The 24,496-nt window shown below is 33.5% G+C and overlaps 1 protein-coding gene across 7 annotated transcripts in view; it reads right to left on the reverse strand.

Moving 5' to 3' along the window:
• The window catches only part of EPHA5 (EPH receptor A5), a 349,515-nt gene that overhangs the window by 267,042 nt on the left and 57,977 nt on the right, over positions 1-24,496 (reverse strand). For all 7 annotated transcript variants that reach the window (XM_050792668.1, XM_050792666.1, XM_050792667.1 and 4 more), the window contains exon 3: positions 7,856-8,519. In XM_050792668.1, the coding sequence (XP_050648625.1) occupies positions 7,856-8,519 (664 nt within the window). The remainder of the gene's footprint in view (positions 1-7,855; positions 8,520-24,496) is intronic.

Genomic DNA, 24,496 nt, shown 5'->3' on the forward strand with positions numbered 1-24,496 from the left:
AACACTTTACAGGTGAAGATTATAACATTTAATATTTCACAGAGGAAGAAAGCAGGACTCAATCTGGTTTTGTAACTTGACCACAGTTACGTATTTACCAAATGCTAGAGTGAGATTTGAGCTGAGGCCGGCATCACTTTTAAGTCCTATGCCGTTAATCTGCTATGCACACAAATACTTCCTGATGCTTTCAGAGATCAATTGTAATGTTTGGAGTCTATTGAATGATTTTATGCAAGTGTTGGCTACTTTGTTTCTTATAATTTGCATTCATTTTTTGAACTATTAGTTCTCAAGAATTTGAGAACTGATACTGAAATATTTGCTAAATCACACTCAGTTTTCACCATCGAATTTCTCTGTACACACTTTTCCCAAGAGAGCGGTTCTGTTTTATGTTATCAGACTTTATGTAAGTTCTTTTGCTGGTATCTGAATAACAAGAAAATAAGCAAACAATAAAACAAAGAGACTATTTTTTGGTGTCCTGGAACATTTAAATGTTGTGAATTTTAAATATATAAAGCTTTTTGTGAGGTCTTTATCATTAAAATCTTTTCCTGATAGTTATCATTTTATAAAAATGCATTATAATAAAAGGAGCTTATCCAGTGCATATTATTTTAATAAATGTTTATTATTAAGAGGTGTTTACACAAGTATGAGACATTTCAACATAAAATATAATCATTAATTCTCCATCCATATAACCATGATGAAACTCAAGTCCATTAATGTTAAGATTCATTTGCACAGTAACAATATGGAACATGTCATCATCATATAAAACATCCTAAAAACCTGCCCAAAGTGAAATTTACAAAGTAGTTATTACTGTTACTGTAAATATGAGGTATAGCATTTGCCTGTTACATTTATTCTAAACTAAAAATATATACAACCTCAAGACTTTCACTAGTATAATTTATTTTATGAGTGAGAAAGTAGGAGTGCAAACCAGATTTAAAAGTTTGACCAGAAAGAAATCACAAGGTTTTTGGTGGTTCTATGTCTTTTCTTTCATTGCCAAGTCCCCGTATTTGTCCATCCACATGTAGCAGAAGAGTCACTAGTCATTAACCATTGTCAAACCAATGAAACGAGGTCTTTAAGAAAAAAAAAATGGGTTTTATACTTTCAACGGGTATAATAATTTACAAATAATCATCCACCAACACCACGCATAAATAAACTGGATTGTTTCATGTTTGATATGCATGCATTTGACCCTAGATATTTATTAGGAGTTTTCTGTCTTTAAGATAATAATAAATGTGTAAAAACATCATATTTTAGCTGGTAAGTTCAGGAATCATCAGGTTTTCTATTTCTCAGATTTTAATAAGCAAATACATTTTTGAAAGTGTAATTTTAGAAAGAAATGATAAATACATAAAATTAATGTATTAAAATAGATTTCTGCACTGGAAGCTCCATCTGTTAGCTGCACTGTTTCCCATACTTTTCACAGTTTTTTTCCCCCTCATTTCTATGTTAAATGCCACCATTTCAGAAAACAAAACAAAACATTTTCTTATTTCCCTATCTAAAATACCACACTTCACCCACACCGCTATTAGAAAATTTCATAAATTTTAACTGTAGATGTGAGTCTATATGCATGTTTGTATGCATATATGTCAGCATTCCTAGGATACAGGAATTGTAAAGGCTGGATAGAGTGCCTACTATAATAACAACTTATAGAATGAGTGATAATGTCTACCCAGATAGCAAATTTTTCAGTTTTGCACTTCTAACAAAAATTTTATAAAGGAAGTTCTATAAAACTTACATAGTTTTATTTACCCAATGGAAAAAATGTAGTATTATTATTTGATAAATTAAATTACTCAGGAATATACTACGTACTTAGAGAAAACTAGATAATTTTATAACCTGTAGCTATACTTTATTTTATAAAGAAGACACATATGCCTATAAATACATTTTATTTTTAATGAGAGCTAAAATAAATAATCTTAATTGAATAAATATAGTGTGCTAGGTAGTGTGCCAAGTAATTTTTATATAATATCTCACAAGATTTTTACGAGCTAGTTAGAGATGAGGAAAGCAAAGAACAGAGAGATTTGGCAATTTGCATGGGGATATAGTGTTGATAGATGGAAAAGGTGGAATAAGATTCTATTCATTTTTACTCAGAATTCATGTGTTTAAACTACTAGGGTATGCTGCCTCTTACAAGCAGTATGTTTCCCACCATATTCAAATTCAATTAGTCACATTTAAACATGTACATCTCCTTCATTCTCCCAAATTTAAAGAAAAATGTTCAATTTTGCAAAGATATCCAGTCCGTAAACATATTTATAAACATATTTTGTGTTAGTGGCATGTGTGTTCATTTGGGGAGGGAAGAAGTATTTGGGTTAGTGGTTCTCCAATGGGAGTGATTTTGCCCCCGGGGAATATTTGGCAATATCTAGACACATTTTTGACTGTCAAACTGGGGAGTGGGGTGTCCTACTGCATCTAGAGGATAGAACCCAAGAAAGCTGCTAAATAGTCTACAACAAACAAGACTACATCCCCCTCCCCACCAGCAAAAATTATCTGGCCCAAAATATCAATAGCTTCAGTGTTGGAAAACCTCGATTTAGAGAAAACAAACAAACAAAAACAAGCAAACAACAACAACAAAAATTGCAGAGTACTCTCTAAAATTTTATTAGAACTAATCTAAAAGTAGGCCAGGGAGCAGTTAAAATAGGGGGAAAAAAAGACTATTTGAATTATTCTCTCTTATGTAATGTTTGTAAGTGGGTGAAATGATTTGACTACTTAATTGTCTTGGTTGTTCTTCACCAAAGCAGAACACACACACACACACACACACACACACACTCACCGACACATCTCACACGGGCACCGTTGATATTCTGTACTTCCATAATTGCCATCATTTGTTCAAATTTTGAAACTAAAATAGGTTCCTTTTGTTACATATAATAACATACTAAATAGAACGATAAGTTCAACCCCTTTGATGTTTTTTGGTAATGTGCCTAATTAAAAATAACTAGGCTCTCTAATGCATAATTACATGAACACCTAATATACTATATTTCCAGCCAATTTTGTTTCAATCATAAATATGCACCAGAAGTATGAATGATCAGCATTCTACTCCCCGCTGTAACTGTACTCTTTCTGAATCAAGGCTCTTTCTTGAATTGGGTATTTTCACTACATTTTCCTTGCTGTGCAATCATCTCCCAGTTGGACAATTAATAAGTACTTTTTCTCCACAGCCCTTGACGTGTAACCCTCCTTATCCTGTATTTTAGCATGTACTATATACCTTCTTCACTCTGACTGGTTTTGGCAGTGACCCACAATCTGAATCTCTTTCCTCCATTTGATATAAGTGAAACTATAATTATCTAGGGCTAATTTCAAATTACCATTTCATTCCACTAGCAACTGATGAAGATTAGTGGTCTTGCCTTGCATCTGAGTAAGTCAGCAACATAATCACAAGAGCACTCAGCAGGCAACATTTGATTCATGTGAACTCAATTACTTCTGTCAAAAACATTCACTTCAATAAAAGGCAGAAACTTCTAAAATGTGTTTTTGCTAACCATTTTTTTACTTAAAAAAAAGTCTCACATGAGTCTTAAGGGGAAAAAATAGCATGAATTTCATCAGAAATAATAATAAATAACAAGTGGGGAAACATACTGGGATAAATGGATTTGAGACATTATTTGTTTCTGAAAATAAAAAAAAAAAAAGACTTCCAAGTAATAAATCTGTAGACTTAAATCGGTTTATTATAGAAAATTTAGGCATATAAGTAAGACTTACAAAAATAAATGTACACTATATTTTAAGTTCATACAATAGAAATGAGTATTTTGTTACCTCGTCAAAACCAGATTATTATGGGTGAGGTAGTCTATTTCTCTTAAAGAAAGTTAAACGAGAGGAAATTATATGAAGATGACAGATCATAAATTGCCAAATTGACCAGGACTCCAGACTCACTGCTTGGTCATCCGGATTGAGGCCATATGTTAATGAGCTGCCTAGCATTCTGAATCTTGAAAGTTTAGTTTGTTAAAGGCCGTGTGTCAACTCCATCACGTAAAGCACATATAACAAATCACATAAGCATGATATGACAGCAAGTACTCAGTCACCTGCCAGCACAGACTAAGAAATATTAACATATGGAAATCATTGCCACAGACATATTAAAACTTTAGCTTCTCAATAATATAATTATTTTTAATTAAATTCTAATATAGTTTGGTTACTAAGAAACATTAAATGTCATCATGTAACATGGCCATATTATATTTAAATATGTGATATTCTGTGCTCTGTAAAGTTCAATAAATTGTCTTCTCTAATAGTCAATATGTGAAGTACCAATCACATATGACTTAATACCTTGAATGTGAAATTTGGCCTGAGAGTCTTAGAACTAAGAAATGATTAAGTTAAAAGACATATCCATCAATTTTCAGACAAAGGAGATATTTTACAGATAATACAAAGGTAAAATGAATCAACACAATGTGTTATTTAACACAGAATAACACAGTATTCTTTTATACCTTTGCAATTTTTCTTTACTCTTTTGAATTAATTGTCCTTCTCTTTTGCTTTTTGACTTCTTTCTCATCCCTTAGATTAAAGAGTACACAGTCCCCTGCTATTCCTGCCATCAAGGAGTATGTAGACTAACAGGAGCAGAAAAAATAATTAAACAGATTACAAGTATGCAAATAGATGTAAAATAATAGTTCTAAATGGTTCTATGAAGGACAGATATATGAGTAAACAGTGATGCTTGATTTAGCCTTGATTGATTGGGGCATCTTCTCTGTAGAAGGGATACTGGAGCACACATCTGAAGGATTAGTGTATGTTAGATACAAGAATAATTCATGGAAGAGAACATACTCTTAAAACAACAAGTAGTGAAAATGAGCAAATTGTCTTTGAGAAACTGGAAAAAGCTAGCTTGGCTATTGCACAGGGAAGGAGAGAAAGCAAAATTTAAGATGAGTCATGAAAGATAACTGGAGCAAAACCATACAGCCTCTTAATGAAAAAACTTTGTCTTAAAGGAGACCACTGAAGTGTATAAAGTGTGTGTGTGTGTGTGTGTGTGTGTGTGTGTGTGCAGAGGGGAGGTTCCAGGGGTGGGATGGGTGTAAGAAACAAATTTTTGCATTTGTTATAGGTGATATATTCATATGGTTAAAAAACCAAAACTATATATAAAGTCATTCATTAAATTTGAAAGCACAGTTTCAACAAGGTTTACCTCTATATTGAAAGGAAAAGGAAATAGAGAGAAGTAGATAATTTAAAGAGAAAGTTGACTGGTAATTTCTATAAACACTTTGTGATGGATTGGAACTGGATAGCGAGTAGGAAAGAGATGAGAAAAATGATCCCTAAATTTCTGGCTTATTTAGAAGGATGGTTCCAAATCACCAAGATCCCCACTCAGAGGTTTGAGACTAGCAGGTTAACATTGTAAAATGAGCTAGAGTCATGGTGGCATTTTATAGCACATACACACACACACACACACACACACTTACATGTACTTATTGTGTATACATAGAAATGTCTCAACAATATCTATGATGCTTTAGTTCTCCAAAGCAAACCCTCAAGATTTATTTATTCATTCAATGAGTCATTAAATCATATAAGTTATGTATAGAATAAACACTTGAAATTCTTCCTAGAGTGCCATCACATACCATTTGTACACAGTAAAATACCAACAGGCATTAATCATACAGATGCATGAGTGAAACATTCTCTGGGCTGTGTAGTAAACTTTTTGCATCAACTCTGCAAACCACTGCTCCTACTACCAGGGGAGGAAGATAAATGCATGAATTAAGACAGAGTCCAGTTAAGTAAAGTTTTCTACAATGAAATGTCTCCAGTTAATCCACTGTCCCTCAATTAAGGGTCTACTTTTCAATTATTAAGAGAAGAACATGAAAGGAGAAAGAAAAGATGTATGCTAACACTTGCGCTAAGACAGCATTGCATTCTGTCAGAACGCTGCTTCCCAAGACTTTTGTGACTATCACCAGCAGAATGTTTTAATCTCATCAACAATCAAAATGCATCCTCAAAAGATGGAGAGAGGTCTCTCATATTATCTGCCAATCAAAATAAAGACAAAGGTCATGGTGGTCTGAACTAAGTGATCACATATTCTCTAAAATGATAGAAACGAACAACCAAATAGAGTATGTTGGTTTGTAATACTAATAAACACATTTTTAGAAATAATTAATAAGATTTATATTTACAATATTTTAGACAGAAATATGTTCAGTGGATTGCTTATAACTCCTGCTTTTGATCCTTTAATTAATTACATAAAACCTCACTTTAAACCAATAAGATTGCTCAAAAATAAAAAAACTAATATTCAAATATTTCTTTAATTCCAATCCTGAAGAAATTATGATTCATTTCCCCAATAAGCTTATGCTTATTTTAGAAACATAATTTTGATTTAACAAAACTTTCAGATGTGCTTGTGTAGATATAAAATCAAGTGTAGAAAGTTGTAGCTTGCATGGAAAAACAACAGAATTAATAGTAGATGGTATTTCAAAGATACAAAATAGAAACTGGTGCTGAAAAAGGAATTTCAAGTGAAGTACAATGTGCTTCTGGAGATAATTAATTAACCAAAGTTATCATAATTTACAGGTAATTTCCCTAGTTTTGTTTCCCTGGATCGATAATCAATCTACAGTCAAGCATGAATAAATGAGGAAGTCTGATTCATCTAATAGAGTGGACTTAGGGAAAATAAATGCACCTGAAACTACCAGGTAGGACCAAGGGGCTGCTCAGCATCCAAAGTTCCCTCAGTTAATACTCATTAACTTTCATTACCTATTTAGTACACTCACATCATGATGAAAACAAGTTCAGGATCATGAGGGCGAATAATTTAAATTAGAAAAATGCTTGCTTTCTTTCCCATAAACTGCTCTTCGCTTTGATATAAAATACTCCCTTGTTCCAGAAAGCCATTGACAAATTTCCAGTTTAAATGGCCAACTCACCACACTGTGGGCAAAATGAGGGCATTTTCAAATGAAGACAGAAGCATGCATGATCAAGTTTCAATTTAAAAGAAAAATAAAAACAGAAAAAAAAAATCCCCAAGGGCAAATTGCTTTAAAATGACCTTTTGTATCGGTTTTATCTTCAAATAGTTATTTTTGTGGGGCACTGCTTATTATGCATTTAAAAATATCTGTAATTTTTAAAAAACAAGCACGTAATTGCAATCATATGTAAACAGCACAGTACACTAATCCTCTCAGTTTACAAATGTTTTGCTGTAAAGTTCATATGGCTGAACTTTTTTTCTGAAGAATTTTTAAAAGGCAGTTAAAAACATGCCCAAACAAGTCTAATCAAAGATTTTGCATTTAAATTTGATACAGCAAATAAAGAGTAGAAGACAGGTTCATGGAGAGAAAATAGAAGTAGCAGACAATAATTATACAATGAAGATTACTAGTCCCTTGGTTTGAGTTTTTCAAAAATAAAATTTCTAAAAGCAAAGTGAATATGAAATATTACACTGCAAGTTAGACACCCTCTGAGTGTTAATTATGTATATCCAATAAAATATTACATTAAATCTTTCACGGTTGCCAGAAATTTCAAAATTCTGAAAAGAGAAAAATCAAACTTGAGAGAAATAATCTCCATAAATTAGCAAAGTAAAAGGTCATTTGCTCATAATCATTGGAGGAAATACATATACATGATCCAACTGAAGCAGACAGCCCCTGCAGATCCGGAGGCAAACTCTTACCTTGACAGGTGCCATTTTTCTCTTCATATCCTGCCTTGCACATGCATTTCCCGATGGGCACCAGCCACTCCCCTTCGGCGCTGCAGTGCATTTTGGGAGGTTCATCGGTCACGGAATGGTTGACACAGGAGCCTGACACTTCGAGCAATTGGGAAGAATCGGCTCCAGTGATGGTGTCAGGGAAGACAGCCAAGTGTCGTACCACAGAAGGGCATTTTTTATAGTATACACGCACAGAAACCAGAGCAATGCAAGCACCAACATCTTGAAAAGCAAGATAAAATCCCTTTTTGCTTAGAGGTCCTACATCTCTGACCTCTGTATTCAGTTTCATAACACGGTCACCAAGATCAAGTTCTGTAAAGCTCTCATCGGCAGCAATGGTATCAATTTTGATGTACTGGTTTTCCTTGATGTTTCTCCCATTCTGATCATCTGACTCAAAGTAATACATGTTAAAGGTTTCCTTACAGGTCCCCAGTCCTCCAGGAAGGCTGTTGCAGTCTCGCAGGGTAAATTTGAGTTCTATGAAGATTCTGGAAGCACCTTCATTGGAGATCCAACTGGTCAAAAGCCAGTTATTCTGATTCTGTTCCATCACTTTGCATACTTGGTATGTGTGGATAGGGGCATAATTTTCATCCACTTCACCAATCTCTTCCCACTGTACAATATGAAAAAGAAAGATAAAAAAATTCAAAAAATAGAAAATAACCAGGAACTATAGCAAAAAATTGTAAAAGAAAACTAATTGAGATACAGAAATTTCGTATCCTCAGTATGTGGTATTTACAGAAGGAACTGGATATAAAGTATTGGGAGAAGAGAATCACAAAGTTTTTATTGTCATTTTTAAATTAAAAGTAAATTAAGAAATTATCATTCTTCGTTTCCATCATAACTCCAAGACGAACACATATGAATATGCCCCAGGGCAGGGGGGAGGAGTCACATAAAAGAAATTTAAATGTGGGTGAGGTTAACAAAATGAAGCAAAGAAAGAAAAATATGTATATTTTGAATAAAGTTCAGCATATACATAAATAGAGTAGAAAAAATTTAAGAGGAATACAAGAAATGCAATTAAAAAAATGAAATAAGGGAAAAAAGGACCACAAATTTGAAAAAGAAGGGAGAAAAATGTAACATAAAAACATAGTAATTTATTTAAATCTGTCATGTCACAAATAACACATCAATGGAATAAAAGTTGAAAGAAAATCCATTAGTTTAAAATTAATAATAGATCTTTATTTCACTGAACCCATCTATTCAGGACTCTCACAAATTGTCTAGCTAAATATTAATTCATAGATTCATCTACATATACAAACATCGAGACAGATATGAAAGAAAGATTAAAAATTACAGATTAAGAATATGGATAACCTTGTCATTTTAAATACAAACTAACTTCTTGTGATATGTTGGGACCCCATTAATTCTTTCTTACCGAGGCATTATTTTATCCACAGTGGCCTTAAGAGTTCTGAAGATTTACAGGATGTAAAAAAAAAAAAATTAAGTACAATTTACATAGCTTCCAAAATATTATTTGGCCAAAGAAGAGTTCTAAACCTATCTCTTTCCTAGTAAAATACTCCAGTTTTGAGAATCTCGATGTACCATAACCATTTCCTGAACAGTACAGAGCCAAATTTTTATTTTTCAATAAAGATGTAATTATAATTTAAGGAATTTCTGAAACCTGTAAAAAATTTGTGTGTACAAAAACGATATCTAATTTTAAGTCTTTAAATACCACTGAAACACAAAGTACAATGAAACCATACTGACTTTCAAAAAAATCCAGAATATGTGATTTCAGGCATTAAGTATTGTAGATTAAAAAAAAAAAACTATATAGACACTCATTTCTTAGACGTGAAATTAAATATAGCATTATTTCTTGATTCTGTTCTAAAGGCAATATGTGAAAAATGCAGAGGCACAAAGGACGCAAATAAATCTTATACATCAGATGGCTCCTCTTGAAATCTAGCTGCCACATCAGACAGACATAAGCAAAAGGTGCTAATGAGGTAAAACTGTTGAGCTCCTTAAATTCATAAGAGAGAGACATGAAGATTTTATCTTGCCAAACAATTTCCATATTATGTTATTACCTAAAGACTCAGTTCTTTCACTCAATTTCATTTTTGTCCTCTCTCAAAATGTATATAAACTCTACTTAGCTCCTGATTTTCTAAACCAGCTTTCTATTGCAGCACTCCATCATTAAACTACTTACATTTTATTTCCAATGTGATTTAAGTATCAATCTCTTTATATTATAAATGGCACCAAATATTATGATCAATATTTCATACAAAAGAATATGTCAACGAATCAAATAAAATGGTAAGAAGTATCAATTTACTGTAACAAGATTAACTAAATATATATTTTTTGAATTAGTAAAATGAAAGATAATATCAAAAATCTCTTCTCTATAAAAAGAAAATAAAAATGCTACCTTATTTCTGTTTTAAATGTTTGTTTTATGATAATCTTCCAATACAAAACACACATATATATGTGTATATATTTGTGTGTGTGTGTGTGTGTGTGTATATATTTTGTCTTGAATCACTTATTGATGACCTATTTCTGGACAATATATTCTAGTAGGATCCTCCTAGCAAGTAAAAGCAAGCAGAATAACAGGATCTTTCAAGATGATAAGCCAAGCAATTCAGCCTTTGTCTGTACAAAGTCCAGGGTACCACAAATATTATTAAAAATGCAAGCCAAGCAACACTTGACAAGACAGCTTAATAGTTACTGCTTCAGGTGATAATTTCAAAGTATGTGCATAAGCATCTTGCTTCTCTGAATATTCTCAATTAAGAAGAGGGAAATTATAATTTTCTTTGAATTCAGAAACTGTCATGGTGAGATTTTATTTATTTTTCTTTTCAAGTACCCAAAATCTAAATGATGGCTCACATTTTACATTTCTCGTGAGCAAATAGAATGAGTTTAATTTAAATAATTATGGCCATAAGTCATTCAAAGAATCACACGGGTAATATATCCATCTCTAATATCTGCTGTCATTGAGAGACATATACTAAGAAATGGACAGAAATATTTTATTTATTTTAGGCTGGCTATTTGAAATAAAACTTTGAATTTTTCTAAGCTTTCTTTCCCCTTTAATATGAAGAGAATATCTTGCTGTCCTCAGCAAAAATCAAGTATAAAAAAAAAACAAGAGGATGAAGAGAAAGAAGTAACACTCACCAAGAACTTTAGAATGTGGCAGATGTATTCCTAGACACTTTTACAAATGTCATGTACAGGATATTACAGTAACTTAATAAAAGGCACTGATAGGAATCAATATTTTCTGTTCATTTTTCTTGGATTTTCCATGACTTCATGATTTAATAAAAATATTTGCTGATCCTTTGATTACTGGAAGTGGTGAGCCTGGACATTTTGGAAGCATGGATTGCTGAATGCGATATGATGGCTGTAGCTCTGCTCCTTAGGTCTGGCAGTTATTCAACGCCATCCCCTGAGCCCATGCATTTCTCTATGTTTATTTCCTCCTTATTGCCCATTCTTTCCCGTTAAGAATAAACAACTGGCTACACAGCTTGGGTTCACTTGATTTATCTCCCAGATTCCTAGGGTTACTCCTTTTCCCTCAGGGCTCTGAAAATTCCACTTCAGTTGCATTCTAAACCCATTGCTGGCCAGGCATCTCACATCAGCCACATTCATCAGAGAAGGGTCAGGGGAGGAAAGAACTTACTTTCATAACCATATGTGTATCATGGAGTTACAAATTTTTCCTACCCAAGCTGTTAGGAACTAGTTTCTTCCCACCTGCCTCTCATTGCTCCCTTGGCCTTCTGGTATCAAGCTCCTACTGCTTCCTACTCTGTTGGCATTGCTCTCATTTCCAGACCTCCATTTTTTTCGTGAAGAACTTGAAAATACTGACTCATGACACATGGGCTGGACCAGAAATCCCTCTTACATTATGTCCCCAAATTCACAGTAGAAAGCATCATGTGAATGAAGACAATTTTAACCTTTCAAGTTATTAGGGGTGCCCATTATCTAGTTCTGTTTTCATGATTATGTTTCTATTTATCTTGATTCTATATCGAGAGTCACTACTGAGGCTAAGATGCAGTGGTAAGAAGGTTTGGAGTAGACACCTGAAAAAAAATGCCATTGTATTGGTCTTGTATAGAAGAAAAATACAAGCCTGAAGCCCTAGTTTTAGTCCCAGCTCTTATAATATCTAGATATACAAGCTGAGATCCAATCTCTGGCATACCAACTATGCAAATCTGTAATGAGAATGAAAACTCTCTATCCTAGGCATCTAATATTCAATAAAGAACATCAGAAAGGGCCTTAAAAGAGCCAGCCCTGTTGTTCATTTTAGAAATAAGAAATTGAAGACCAGATTTTAAAAAGGATTTACTTAAGCTTACACAAGACCAAGCTGACCACCTGGGCATCTCCTCTGCCCATATCTTCCTTTGTCTTCTTGTCAGCATGTCTCTGCCTCAAAGTGGGGATTTGTGCATGGGATTCCTTGATTCATTGCATTAATTGCTACCCAACATTTTTTCCAGACATCATGTAACCATAAGTAAGTCTTTTTTTTTCTTTTGCTATATATTTTAATACTCAACCCCAATATGAGAGAGAGGCATGCATGATTTTCTTATCATTGACTATATCTTACAGTCTGATGCAACAGGGCAGAGTAGGGCACTTGATATATATTTTTAAATGAGTGAATTAGTATCAAACATATACATATGACTTCTCAATTCAGAGATCCCACTAATTTGAAATACTTCAAACAAACATAGTGAATAAATAGTTAAATGTTTTGCGCTATCTTTAAAACAAGAAAATACATTTTCTTCTTTGTAAATCGTCAGAATTTTACAAGAGCAAATTAGAAAGGTTTATAAAAGCAGATTTTTAAAAAAATTAGCTTGGCAATATTTAATTAAAAACACGAAGTATTTATTTAAAGAGAGTGTCTTATTTCCATTATTGATACAATTTTTATGAGCTTAGTTTTACCTATTAACCTGTTGAATGATTTTCACTAGCATTACATTTCACTAATTATAACTGATAACTTAGTTTATTTTATTTGTGAGCCTATGTTTTCAAAATAAGTTTTTATTTTGTCACTCAATAGTCTTCTTCACCATTCTGTGTAAATCAAAAGCCCAAAATATAGCATATCAGTTCAAGGAACTATGGACATATTTCATATTTCAGTTGAATAATATTAGGACCATCTTAGGACTTTCCTTTGCAGAACGACATAAAAATCTGGCAAGGAATCAATTGCCTGCAGCTTTACTCTGACATGACCAAAGCATAACTTTCTTGGAAGACCTTGTTTATCAAATAACTGCCTCTTTACATACATGGAAAGCTGTTCTTCATGCTTTAAGTCACATTTTTTAAATATAATATCTTCTCAAGTTACTCAAAGCTAAGTAAATTATAGGTTTTAAATTTCATTTAAATATTTTTATATACCATTTATTGTGATTTTCATTATGCAAATGTGTGTGGTATGTTTTGTTTCACATACACTGTTTTGCTAACTTTACTGAAGATATCCTGATTTCAAATTACTATTCACTGATGTTTTTAAAAAAGATGTAAACCTAAGACCGAAAGCCATAAAAACCCTAGAAGAAAACCTAGGCGATACCATTCAGGACATAGGCATGAGCAAAGGATTCATAACTAAAACACCAAAATCAATGGCAACAAAAGCCTAAATTGACAAATGAGACGTAATTAAACTAAAGAGTTTCTGCACAGCAAAAAAAAAAAAAAAACTATTATCGGAGTGAACAGGCAACCTGCAGAATGGGAGAAAATTTTTGCAATCTATCCATTTGACAAAGAGCTAATATCCAGAATCTACCCCCCAAAAAATACAAAAGCAAACAAACAAACAAAAAACATCAAAAAGTGGGCAAAAGATACGAACAGACACTACTCAAAAGAGGACATTTATGCAGCCAACAAATATATGAAAAAAGCTCATCATCATTTGTCATTAGAGAAATGCAAATCAAAACCATAAAGAAATACCATCGCATGCCAGTTAGAATGGTGATCATTAAAAAGTCAGGAAACAAGAGATGCTGGAGAGAGTGTGGAGAAATAGAAACACTTTTACACTGTTGGTGGGATTGTAAATTAGTTGAACCATTGTGGAAGACACTGGCAATTCCTCAAGGATCTACAACCAGAAACACCAATTGACCCAGCAATCCCAATATTGGGTATATATCCAAAGGATTATAAATCATTCTACTATAAAGACACATGCACACGCATGTTTACTGCAGCACTGATCACAATAGCAAAGACATGGAAGTATCCCAAATGCCCATCAGTGATAGACTGGATAACGAAATTGTCACATATATACTCCATGGAATACTATGCAGCCATAAAAAAGGATGAGTTCCTGTCCTTCGCAGGGACATGCATGAAACCAGGGGGTGAGTGGCTAGGGGAGGGATAGCATTAGGAAAAATACCTAATGTAGATGATGGGTTCATGGGTGCAGCAAACCACCATGGCACATGTATACCTGTGTAACAAACCTGCACGTTCTGCACAAGTATCCCAGATCTTAAAGTATATGTTAAAAAGAAGCAGTACCACCTTATGATTTTAGAAAGTGCCTGGCGCCTGTAATCCCAGCACTTTGGGAGGCTGAGGCGAGTGGATCACGAGGCCAGGAGATAAAGACCATCCTGGCTAACACAGTGAAACCCTGTCTCTACTAAAATACAAAAAATTTGCCTGGCGTGGTAGTGGGCGCCTGTAGTCCCAGCTACTCAGGAGGTTGAGGCAGGAGAATGGCATGAACCCATGAGGTGGAGTTTGCAGTGAGCCGAGATTGCACCACTTCACTCCAGCCTGGGCGACAGAGCAAGATGCCCTGTGAAGGAAAGGAGAGGGGTGGGTGAAGAGGGGCGGGGCCGGGAAGGGAGGGGGGGGAGGGGAGGGGAGGGGAGGGGAGGGGAGGGGAGGGAGGGGAGGGGAGGGGAGGGGAGGGGAGGGGAGGGGAGGGGAGGGGAGGGGAGGGGAGGGGAGGGGAGGGGAGGGGAGGGGAGGGAAGGGAGGGAAGGGGAAGGGGGAAGGGAAGGGAAGGGAAGGGAAGGGAAGGGAAGGGAAGGGAAGGGAAGGGAAGGGAAGGGAAGGGAAGGGAAGGGAAGGGAAGGGAAGGGAAGGGAAGGGAAGGGAAGGGAAGGGAAGGGAAGGGAAGGGAAGGGAAGGGAAGGGAAGGGAAGAAAGCCAGCCTGGAAACAGTTTTACTACACACTAAAATTTGAAATTCAGATACTGGCTTCCCAAATGCTCAAACAATAAAGTCAAATAAAAGTGCAAACTTAATCTTGGGTTATAATCCTTTGAAAGACATTGTGTACTAATTTACAGGTGATCCTGGAAGAACAGTTTAAAGATATAGCCATATTTTAGATCAATTTTCCCATTACGCAATGCAAGCATGACATAATTATACTACATAATACAACTGCATCTTTTTGCAGATGAGTAAACTGAGGCCACAAACAACTGGCATCCCAATTAGAGACAAATTAATGTCCACAATTAGAAATCTCTGATTATAATTACTTTTTTCTCTTTTTTAGGGGTTAAAATTACTATGCATAAAATATAAGGCCACATGAGGTCACTTTAATGAATGAAAGATTCATTACCTAATGAACTAGGTAATTACATTTTCAAAAGACAAAATTATGTGCCCTTGTTGTAGAATTAGAGCTTCCATTCTTCCTTGTTCAGTTTCCTTATTTTGGATCAAGAAAGAAATGGGCAATCCATTGGGCAACAGAAGCATCTCTATTTTTAGACGTAACAACAAGGAAAAATATGGCTTAAAAAGAATAAAATATGTAGCACAGTTTCTGTTTTAGAAATTCAATTTCTCTAATAGCTATGATTCTTTAGAAAATAAATATGACAAAATGTATCAACTTTCAGCAAAAATCATTTGAATCAAAACCTTGTTACATTTCCTCAATAATGTGCTAGTGGAGAAAAAAGACTTCCATCAAGTAGGAGTTTGAGTTGTTCAAAACATCTTTAAAATTCATAAGTATGATGTAGCAGTATTGCTAGAAATGACTCTATTAATTTTCTGTGGATGAAATAAAACTGAAGTTGATTACTTCATTGCCTGTGGAATAGTACAAATATTTATGAGCTCAAATTCGATTCATAATACAAATGAAATCACTTGAGAGACACAGAGATTAAAACTTTCAAGTTAATATTAATCTTTTTGCAGCAAAACTCACAGACAATTGAGCATATATTTTCAACAGTAAATGTGAATGGCAAGCTATATATTATTTTTTCAATCTGGAAGAAAAAAATCAGGTTTTTTTTCATTCAGTGTTGTCACTGTATTTTTTCAAAAACATATGAATCCTTTCCTCATTAATTCCTTTAAAAATTATCCAAGTGCAGAAGCATTAAATAGAAGGTTGGAAAAATCAAAAGTAGTATATCAGATAAAACACACACAATTAGAACACTTTATGATTTAATGAAGAGAAGTATTTCTTAAATATCATAATGAACATAATATGCAAACTAAAAGAAAAACAAAAAACATATATATATAAGGACTGGTTATGTATGTATTATTATTCTACTTTTAATAAGAGATATTAAATAGTTTCTCATTATATAAAATGATCAAAGATGTCATGAACACTTCAAGTTTTAAAATAAGGCATTCGAAAAGACGTATGAGCTCATATGTTCATTGCAGCACTATTCACAACAGCAAAGACAAGGAATCAACCAAGGTGCCCATCAATGGCTAACAGGATAAAAAAAATGTGGTAAATATAGACTATGGAATAGTCTATATTGGAATAGTGTAAGAGTCTATATATGGAATAGTCTAATACACAGCCATTAAAAAGAATGAGATCCTGTCCTTTGCAGCAACATGGATGCAGTTGGAGACCATTATCCTAAGCGAACTAACTAACACAGAAACAGAAATCCAAATACTGCAAGTTCTCACTTAAACACTGAATACACAGGGACACAAAGATAGGAACAATAGACGCTGGGGGCTGCTTGACAGAGGAGTGTGTGGAGGGGTATGGGATGGAAGGCTGCCTATCTGGTACTAGGCTAACTATCTGAGTGACTGAATCATCCATACACCAAGGCTGTGTGACATGCAATTTCCCCATGTAACAAATCTGCATATGTGCCCCAAGAACCTAAAATAATAATAGAAGAATAAATAAATAAATGAATTAATTAATTAAAAAAATAAAATGGGACACTTTTCCTTGAAAAATTTACTAATGAGAACAAATGCAAACCTATCAGTCAATAATAATTTTAAAAGACAGAAGGAGCAAAGTAGGTAACCATGTCTGAAATTAATAAATTAATAAAATGAATAAAATCTTAAATAATCTTATTATTGTTTTATAAAAATCAACCCTATTATATATGGTACATGTGATCTAATTTGTCAGTAATGTGTGCCATAAGTTATAATTTTAAAAGATGCAAATAACAAACAGGTTTATAAACCATTGATCTAGTTTAGTTCCATTATGGTACCACTGTATATGGAGACACCTTCACACTTAGGTGATGGTAGCCTTCCACTGTCTATTTTCCATCATGCTATGCCAAGAGATGATGAGGCCAACATTTGATATCATGTAACTGTAGCAACAGAAATAAACTTTTGTGTACTATTATGAAAGTTTACATAGTCAGTGAGTTTACATATTTCTTAAGAGTGATTGTGATCTCAATTATATATTACTTATGCTGGAGTACAAATTTACCATGTAGATTGTAAGGTATTTCACGTTTCAGGACTTCAAATGACAAACACATATACACACACGTGCACACATCCACGATTAGGAATTTCTTCACAACAGTCATTGCGAGACATTAGAGATGGTCCTGTTAGTGTTATTTCAATATATTTCAGTACATATTTCAATATATTTCAGTATATTCTCATTAAGATATAAATTGAAAAGTAACATAATTGGTACTCTTTAATATAAATATTGCACTGTCCTGTTACTGATAGCTGTAAATTCTGTGAGGAAGCCTTATTTTCAAAGCAGAATGAAAGTTTCAGTAAATGAGGGAAAATAAACTATTTCACTTGGGATTCAGCTTAATGAAAATAAAGTAGATTAGCCTTTGGTGCACTTAATGTTTCAGGCAAAATAAATACAATTACACCCTTGTTGTTCTGGCACAAAAAAAAAAAAAAAAGGTTTCAGTAAACCATGTGCAACTCTTGATTATATATCCACTCTATAAAATACATCAGAAAATATAATGCTGCCTGTGTTCTCTGTTCTTTTTTCAGTCCTCATTTTTCAGTAGATAATATTATACTTGTGATGCAGGCCTTGACAACAGCACCCATAAATCAATTCTATATCTCACATTAATCATGTTCTTGTAATCAGTGGCTATTCAACACAAATTTCCATCTCATTTTTGTTGTTGTTGTTGTTAGAAAACAGCCACATTAGGGCTGTTGGTTTTCTCAAATTTAAGTGGCTGTATTGTCATAATACATAATAAAGTGCACTCCATCCACTTGCCAAAGCAGTATTAAAGACATCCAATAGAAATTGAGGCCATCCAGGAGCATGGCGTGAACCCGGGAGGCGGAGTTTACAGTGAGCCGAGATAGCGCTGCGCCACTGTACTCCAGCCTGGGCGACAGAGCGAGACCCAGTCTCAAAAAAAAAAAAAAAAAAAAGAAAGAAAAAAGAAAAAGAAATTGAGGCCATCTACTGTCAGGGTGTTGTCCAGTCAGTAGCTGGCATTTCCACTGAGAACTGCTTTATTTTTAATTTTTTAAAACAGATTTAGTAGGTGTAAGTTTTGTTGCATGGATATATTGCATAGCGGTGAAGTCTGGGTCTTTTGTGTAACTATCACGGGAATAGTTACCCATTAAGTAATTTCTTAATGTTAATTTCTTAATGTTAATGGTAACATTGTTGCCCATTAAGTAAATTCTCATCCCTCATCCCCCTCCCACCCTCTCACCTTGCCGAGTTTACAAAACTTATTATTCCACTATCTATATCCATGAGTACACATTATTTAGCTACCACTTTTAAGTGGGAACATGTGGAATTTGACTGTTTCTAAACTGTTTCACTTATGATAATGGCCTCTAGTCCCATTCATGTTTCTGCAAAAGACATTACTTCATTCTTTTTTATTATTGAGTAATATTTCACTGAATATATAGGCCACGTTTTCTTTATCCAATCATCCTTTGATGAACACTTAGGTTAATTCTATGTATCTGCTATTGTGAATACTGCGGTGAGAAACATACAGGTACAAGAATATTCCTGATACAATGATTTTCCTCTGGGTATAGCTCATTAGTGGGATTGCTAGATAGAATGGTAGGTTTCTTTTTAGTTTTTTTGAGAAATCTCTATACTGTTTTCCATAGTGGTTGTACTCATTTACACTCCCACCATCAGTATATAAGCATTCCCTTTTTTTTTCCACATCCCTGCCAACACCTGTTATTTAATGATGCCTAGAAAACCGGATATCCATATGAAGAAGAATGAAACTAGATCCTATCTCTCTTCATATAGAGAAATCAAATCAAAATGGATTAAAACAGATCTAAGATCTCAAACTATGCAACTACTACAAAAAAAAAAAAATTGGAGAAAATCTCCAGGACACTGGTCTGGGCAAAAAATTTTTTAAGCAATACACCACAAGCCCAGCCAACCAAAGCAAAAATGGACAAACTGTATCATGTCTAGTTAAAAAGCATCTACACAGCAAAGGATACAATCAACAAAGTTGAAGAGATAAACCACAGAAGGGGAGAAAATATTCTGACATTTTAACAATAGCCATTCTGATTGGTGTAAGATTGAACCTCATTATGGTTTTAATTTGCATTTGTCTGATAAATAGTGATATTGAGTATTTTTCCCAGCTTTTTGGACACTTGTATGTTTACTTTTGTAAAATATCTGTTCATATCTGTTCACTTTTTAATGTTGTTATTTTTGTTGTTTTGGAGTCGTTGCTGTTTCTGTTCCTTGTAGACTCTGGATATTATTCCTTTGTCAGACACATAATTTGCAAATGTCTTTTTCCCATTCTTCAAGTTGTCTATTCAGTCTGATGATTATTTATTTATTTTGCTGTGCTGAAGCATTTTAGTTTAAATAAGTTCCATTCATCATTTTTGTTGTTGTTGCATTTGCTTTTGAGGTCTTAGTCATGAATACTTCAACTAGGCCGATGTCCAGAAGAGCTTTCCTTGGTTTTGTTTTAGAATTTTAGAGTTTCAGGTCATGCAGTTAAATCTATAATCCATCTTGGGTCCATTTTCATATCTAGTGAAAAATAGGGGTCCAGTTTCATTTTTCTGCATACAGCAATCCATTTTTCCCAGTACCATTTATTGAATAGGGTGTTCTTATCTCAGCATATGTTTATGTCAACTATGTCAAAGATCAGTTGGCTCTAGGTCTGTGGCTTTGTTTCTGGGACTCTATTCTGTTCCACTGATCTAGCTGTCTATTTTTATGCCAGTACCATGCTGTTTTGGTTATTTTGTACTTGCAGTATAATTAGAAGTCAGGTAATGTGATGCCTCCAGCTTTATTCTTTTTGCTTAGAATTCCTTTGATAATTTGGGCTCTTTTGGGAGGTCATATAAACTATGTAATTTTTTGTCTAATTCTGTGAAAAATAGTGTTGATTTTTTTTTTTAATAGGAATTGCATTGAATCTGAAGATTGCTTTGGGCAGTATGGTCATTTTAACTGTATTGATTCTTCCAATCCATGAGAATGGAATGATCTTCAATTTGTTTGTGTCATCTGTGACTTCTTTCATCAATGTTCTGTAGTTTTCCTTGTAGAGATTTTTTTACCCACTTAAATGTATTAAGAATACAGTGCTTCTCTCTTTGAGATAAAAGTAAATGAACAACTGTATGTCTATTGCAAATTCCTCCTCCTGAATTTGTTAATCTTGTGTATGGCCAAAAAAGTTAATATCAACCAAAAGTGTGTCTTTGAATAAATGTATACTTCTCTTATGGAAGTTTAAAATGTTTAGTGATAGTTCTCCAATGACAATTCTAAATATTTAGTGTTTATGCTTTTTGATCATTAATTGAATGCAAATTTAATTCTGATCAACATTATAGAAGTTTAGAACAGGGATTGACTATCTGAAGACAGTGATTGATTAACATTTATAGATTTTTTTTGACTATCAACAATCTGTATATTTTTTTGCACTTTAATATTTTATTTGAGAATTACTATAATAACAGATGTTTCTAAGAATGCCAACTCAGGTAGAGAGGAACAAGAATATGACAATAAGCTGACACCTCAGAGGAAACAATGAAGGCCAGAAGAAAGTAGAATGTCATAGTCAAAGGGCTAGAAAAACAATACTATCAACCAATAATTCTATATCTAGCAAATCTATCTTCCAAAATGAGACATCACTCAAAATTCACAGTAAAACATACAAAACATAAATCGCTGAGAAAGTACAGAAAATACATGAAAATACAATACTGAAAAGCATATTAATATGGGAAATATGCTTATGAAATGATGCTAAATGTCATTAGCCATCAGGAAAACTCAAATTAAAGCTCCAATGAGATGTCACCATACCCCTATTTGAAATGAATAAAAAATGGTTTTTAATAGTGACAACAACCAATGCTGATAAGAATGTGAAGAAACTGGATTACTTATATATTGCTGGTAGAAACATAAAATGGTGCAGGCACATGGAAAACAGGAAATTTCATATGAAATGAAACCTGAAATTGCCATTAAAAGGAGCAATTTCACTGTTCAACATCTATACCGGGTAAACAACAACTTACGTCCACAGAAATACCTGTACATGAACGTTCATAGCACTTTTATTTGTGGTAGCCCAAAACTGGAATCAATCTACGTGACCTTCAGTGGGCAAATGGTTAAACTGTAGTACATTATATATCATGGAATATGACTCAACATAAAAAGAAACAAACTATTGATAAAAGAAGCAACTAATGAATCTCCAGGGAATTAAGCTGAGTGAAAAAAAATCACATGCAGAACGTTATATACTTTATGACTTAATTTTTATAATATTTCTAAAATAAAATTTTAGAAGTAGAGAAGAGCTGAGTAGTTACCAAAAGTTAGGTCTGAGGATGAGGGGAGAAGTAAACAAGAAATATATGAGAGTAGTCATAAAAGGATGACATGAAAGATCTTGTGGCATTATCTCTGTTTGGTATCATACAGGTGGTGACTACACAAACTTACACAGGTGATGAATTGTACAGACTTAATGCATACACACACACACACAGAGAGAGAGAGAGAGAGAGAGAGAGAGAAGAGCATTAAGAGAAGGGAGAATTGAGATATACAGGATGAAAGGTCAGGAGAAGTTGTTACATAATGATCAATAAAAACAAAAATTGGAATTCAGATTTATCTGGCTTCAAAGCTCATATTTTAACTCACTACACAATGATGCTTCACAAAATAAGATAAAGAGTATGGAAAAACAGTCATTCCGAGGCAGACTAATGAATTGAAGCCTCTTTGATATTCTTTCAAAGGCACATTCATTTTTTTATTCCCCAAATTCTACTCTGTATTTATTTATCTATACTTTGAATTAAAACTTAAGTACTTACTCAAGTAATATTGCTTAATTTGTTTGCTATACAACTATAATATCACTAAATATTTCATGGAAAACAAGTATTCTTTAGGGAAACAACAATAAAGCTCTTTCTGGTTTATCTATTTTCAATACATTAAGTTGAAATCTTTGTGAACTCTGTAAATATCTGTAAAGTAAATCTGCATAGTATGCAATATGTACAATAAAGCTACATAGTAAATTATCCTATTTGGTTTTATATAATATTTACCAAACTTGTATTGTGGGATAATTAATAACACACAGTTACATTTTTCTGTACATCCCCATATTTGGAGAAATTCTAAGTTATGATAGTGGCTGAGAGCTGCTAAGAGACCACACATATTCTACAAAGTGTGGCCATTTAGTGAAATACCATATCATAATATCTTAAATCCTGTTTACTCCTCTTACATATATTTTTCATTGCACATGATTTAAGTTACATTGTCATTTACATATTTGTATCCCCCAATGGATTCATTCTCCTGCCCCAATGACAAAGAAATCTGTGATCAGTTTTTGGTGTATCGCCCTCTCCATCACCAGTATTATGAATAGGGAACTGGATACATTTAATACCTGTTGAATGAATTTGTGCATGTAAAAATTAAAGAATGAATGAATAGATGAATTAATGAAAATACCAACAGCGATTTTCCTTACTTTTATTGCTTTACTGGTAGTGTACTGGGATCTACAGCAGGGAAACAGAAAGACCTTTTGAATGACAGTTATTTATCCCTCCTTTTTCTAGAAGTAATTTGGTCAAAGAATACATGGCATGTCAACTCTGAAATGTTGCCAGTCTTATGGTCAGGTCACTATTTTTTTCTTCTCAATAATAACCTCCACTAGAAGAATAGTAAGGAAAGAAAGAAGGTTAAACTCAATTCTGTCACATGTTTTTAAGAGTTGACAGCTCCAGGAAATGTTTTATAGTGAAGAGAATTGAATCTAGTTGGAAAAGGGTATTACTTGAATCACTGTGAATTTCATTTATCTGTGTATCTCTATTCCTAATTATCACTAGGAAGTGACAGTTGGCAAGTCCATGGAGGTCTCAGAAGATTATAAAATTCTATTAAATCATCACAAATGTTTCAATATAACATTTAAAAGCTTCAGCTATTCATATAAATAAAAGTAGGGTTTATTATCATGTGAGATTGAGGCTTGATCTAACCAGTACTTTTATTCACCTCATAAATAATAGAATGGTAAAATTATATGATGGTATCTGAAATTCCTATCTTGCCAGGGAACAAGATTAATTAGTTGGGCTAAAAGTAAAGTTCAAACACTGGGCCACAGATTGTCTTCCACTTACCCCCAGAGAAGGAGAACATGAGCCCCAATAACCCCAGCTAACACATGCCAGTTCACTTGTTCCAAATGAATACAGTAAATTAGAAAACTAAATATTAAAGTTTCTTTAATATATAGCTGAAAAGCCATAGAATTTCATTAATTCTTTGATTATATTTAATTACAACCCTTTTAACATGTAGATGGTATCAAAAGAAAATTACTAGAAATTTAGTTATTATAAAATGTAACAAAGTATGTAATTATTGGAAAATGTTTAAAAATAAAGAAAAAAATTTTACAAGTCTCAATATTCATAGTTAAATTTCTGCCTTAATTGAAAATATCAGTGTCTCTTTAATTAATTAGTTTTCACAAGAATTTAGAGCCATGTTTTAGATCTGATCACTCTATAGGATGGTCAAGGCACAAACACCTTTTTTGACAATCTTCCTCTAAGTAGTTACTTTATGGCTTTATACAACCTTATTGCTGACAGAGTTCATTTCCACAATGAATTTTACAGTAATACTA

This window comes from Macaca thibetana, chromosome 5, assembly GCF_024542745.1.
Source record: "Macaca thibetana thibetana isolate TM-01 chromosome 5, ASM2454274v1, whole genome shotgun sequence".
NCBI classification, from domain to species: Eukaryota; Metazoa; Chordata; class Mammalia; order Primates; family Cercopithecidae; genus Macaca; species Macaca thibetana.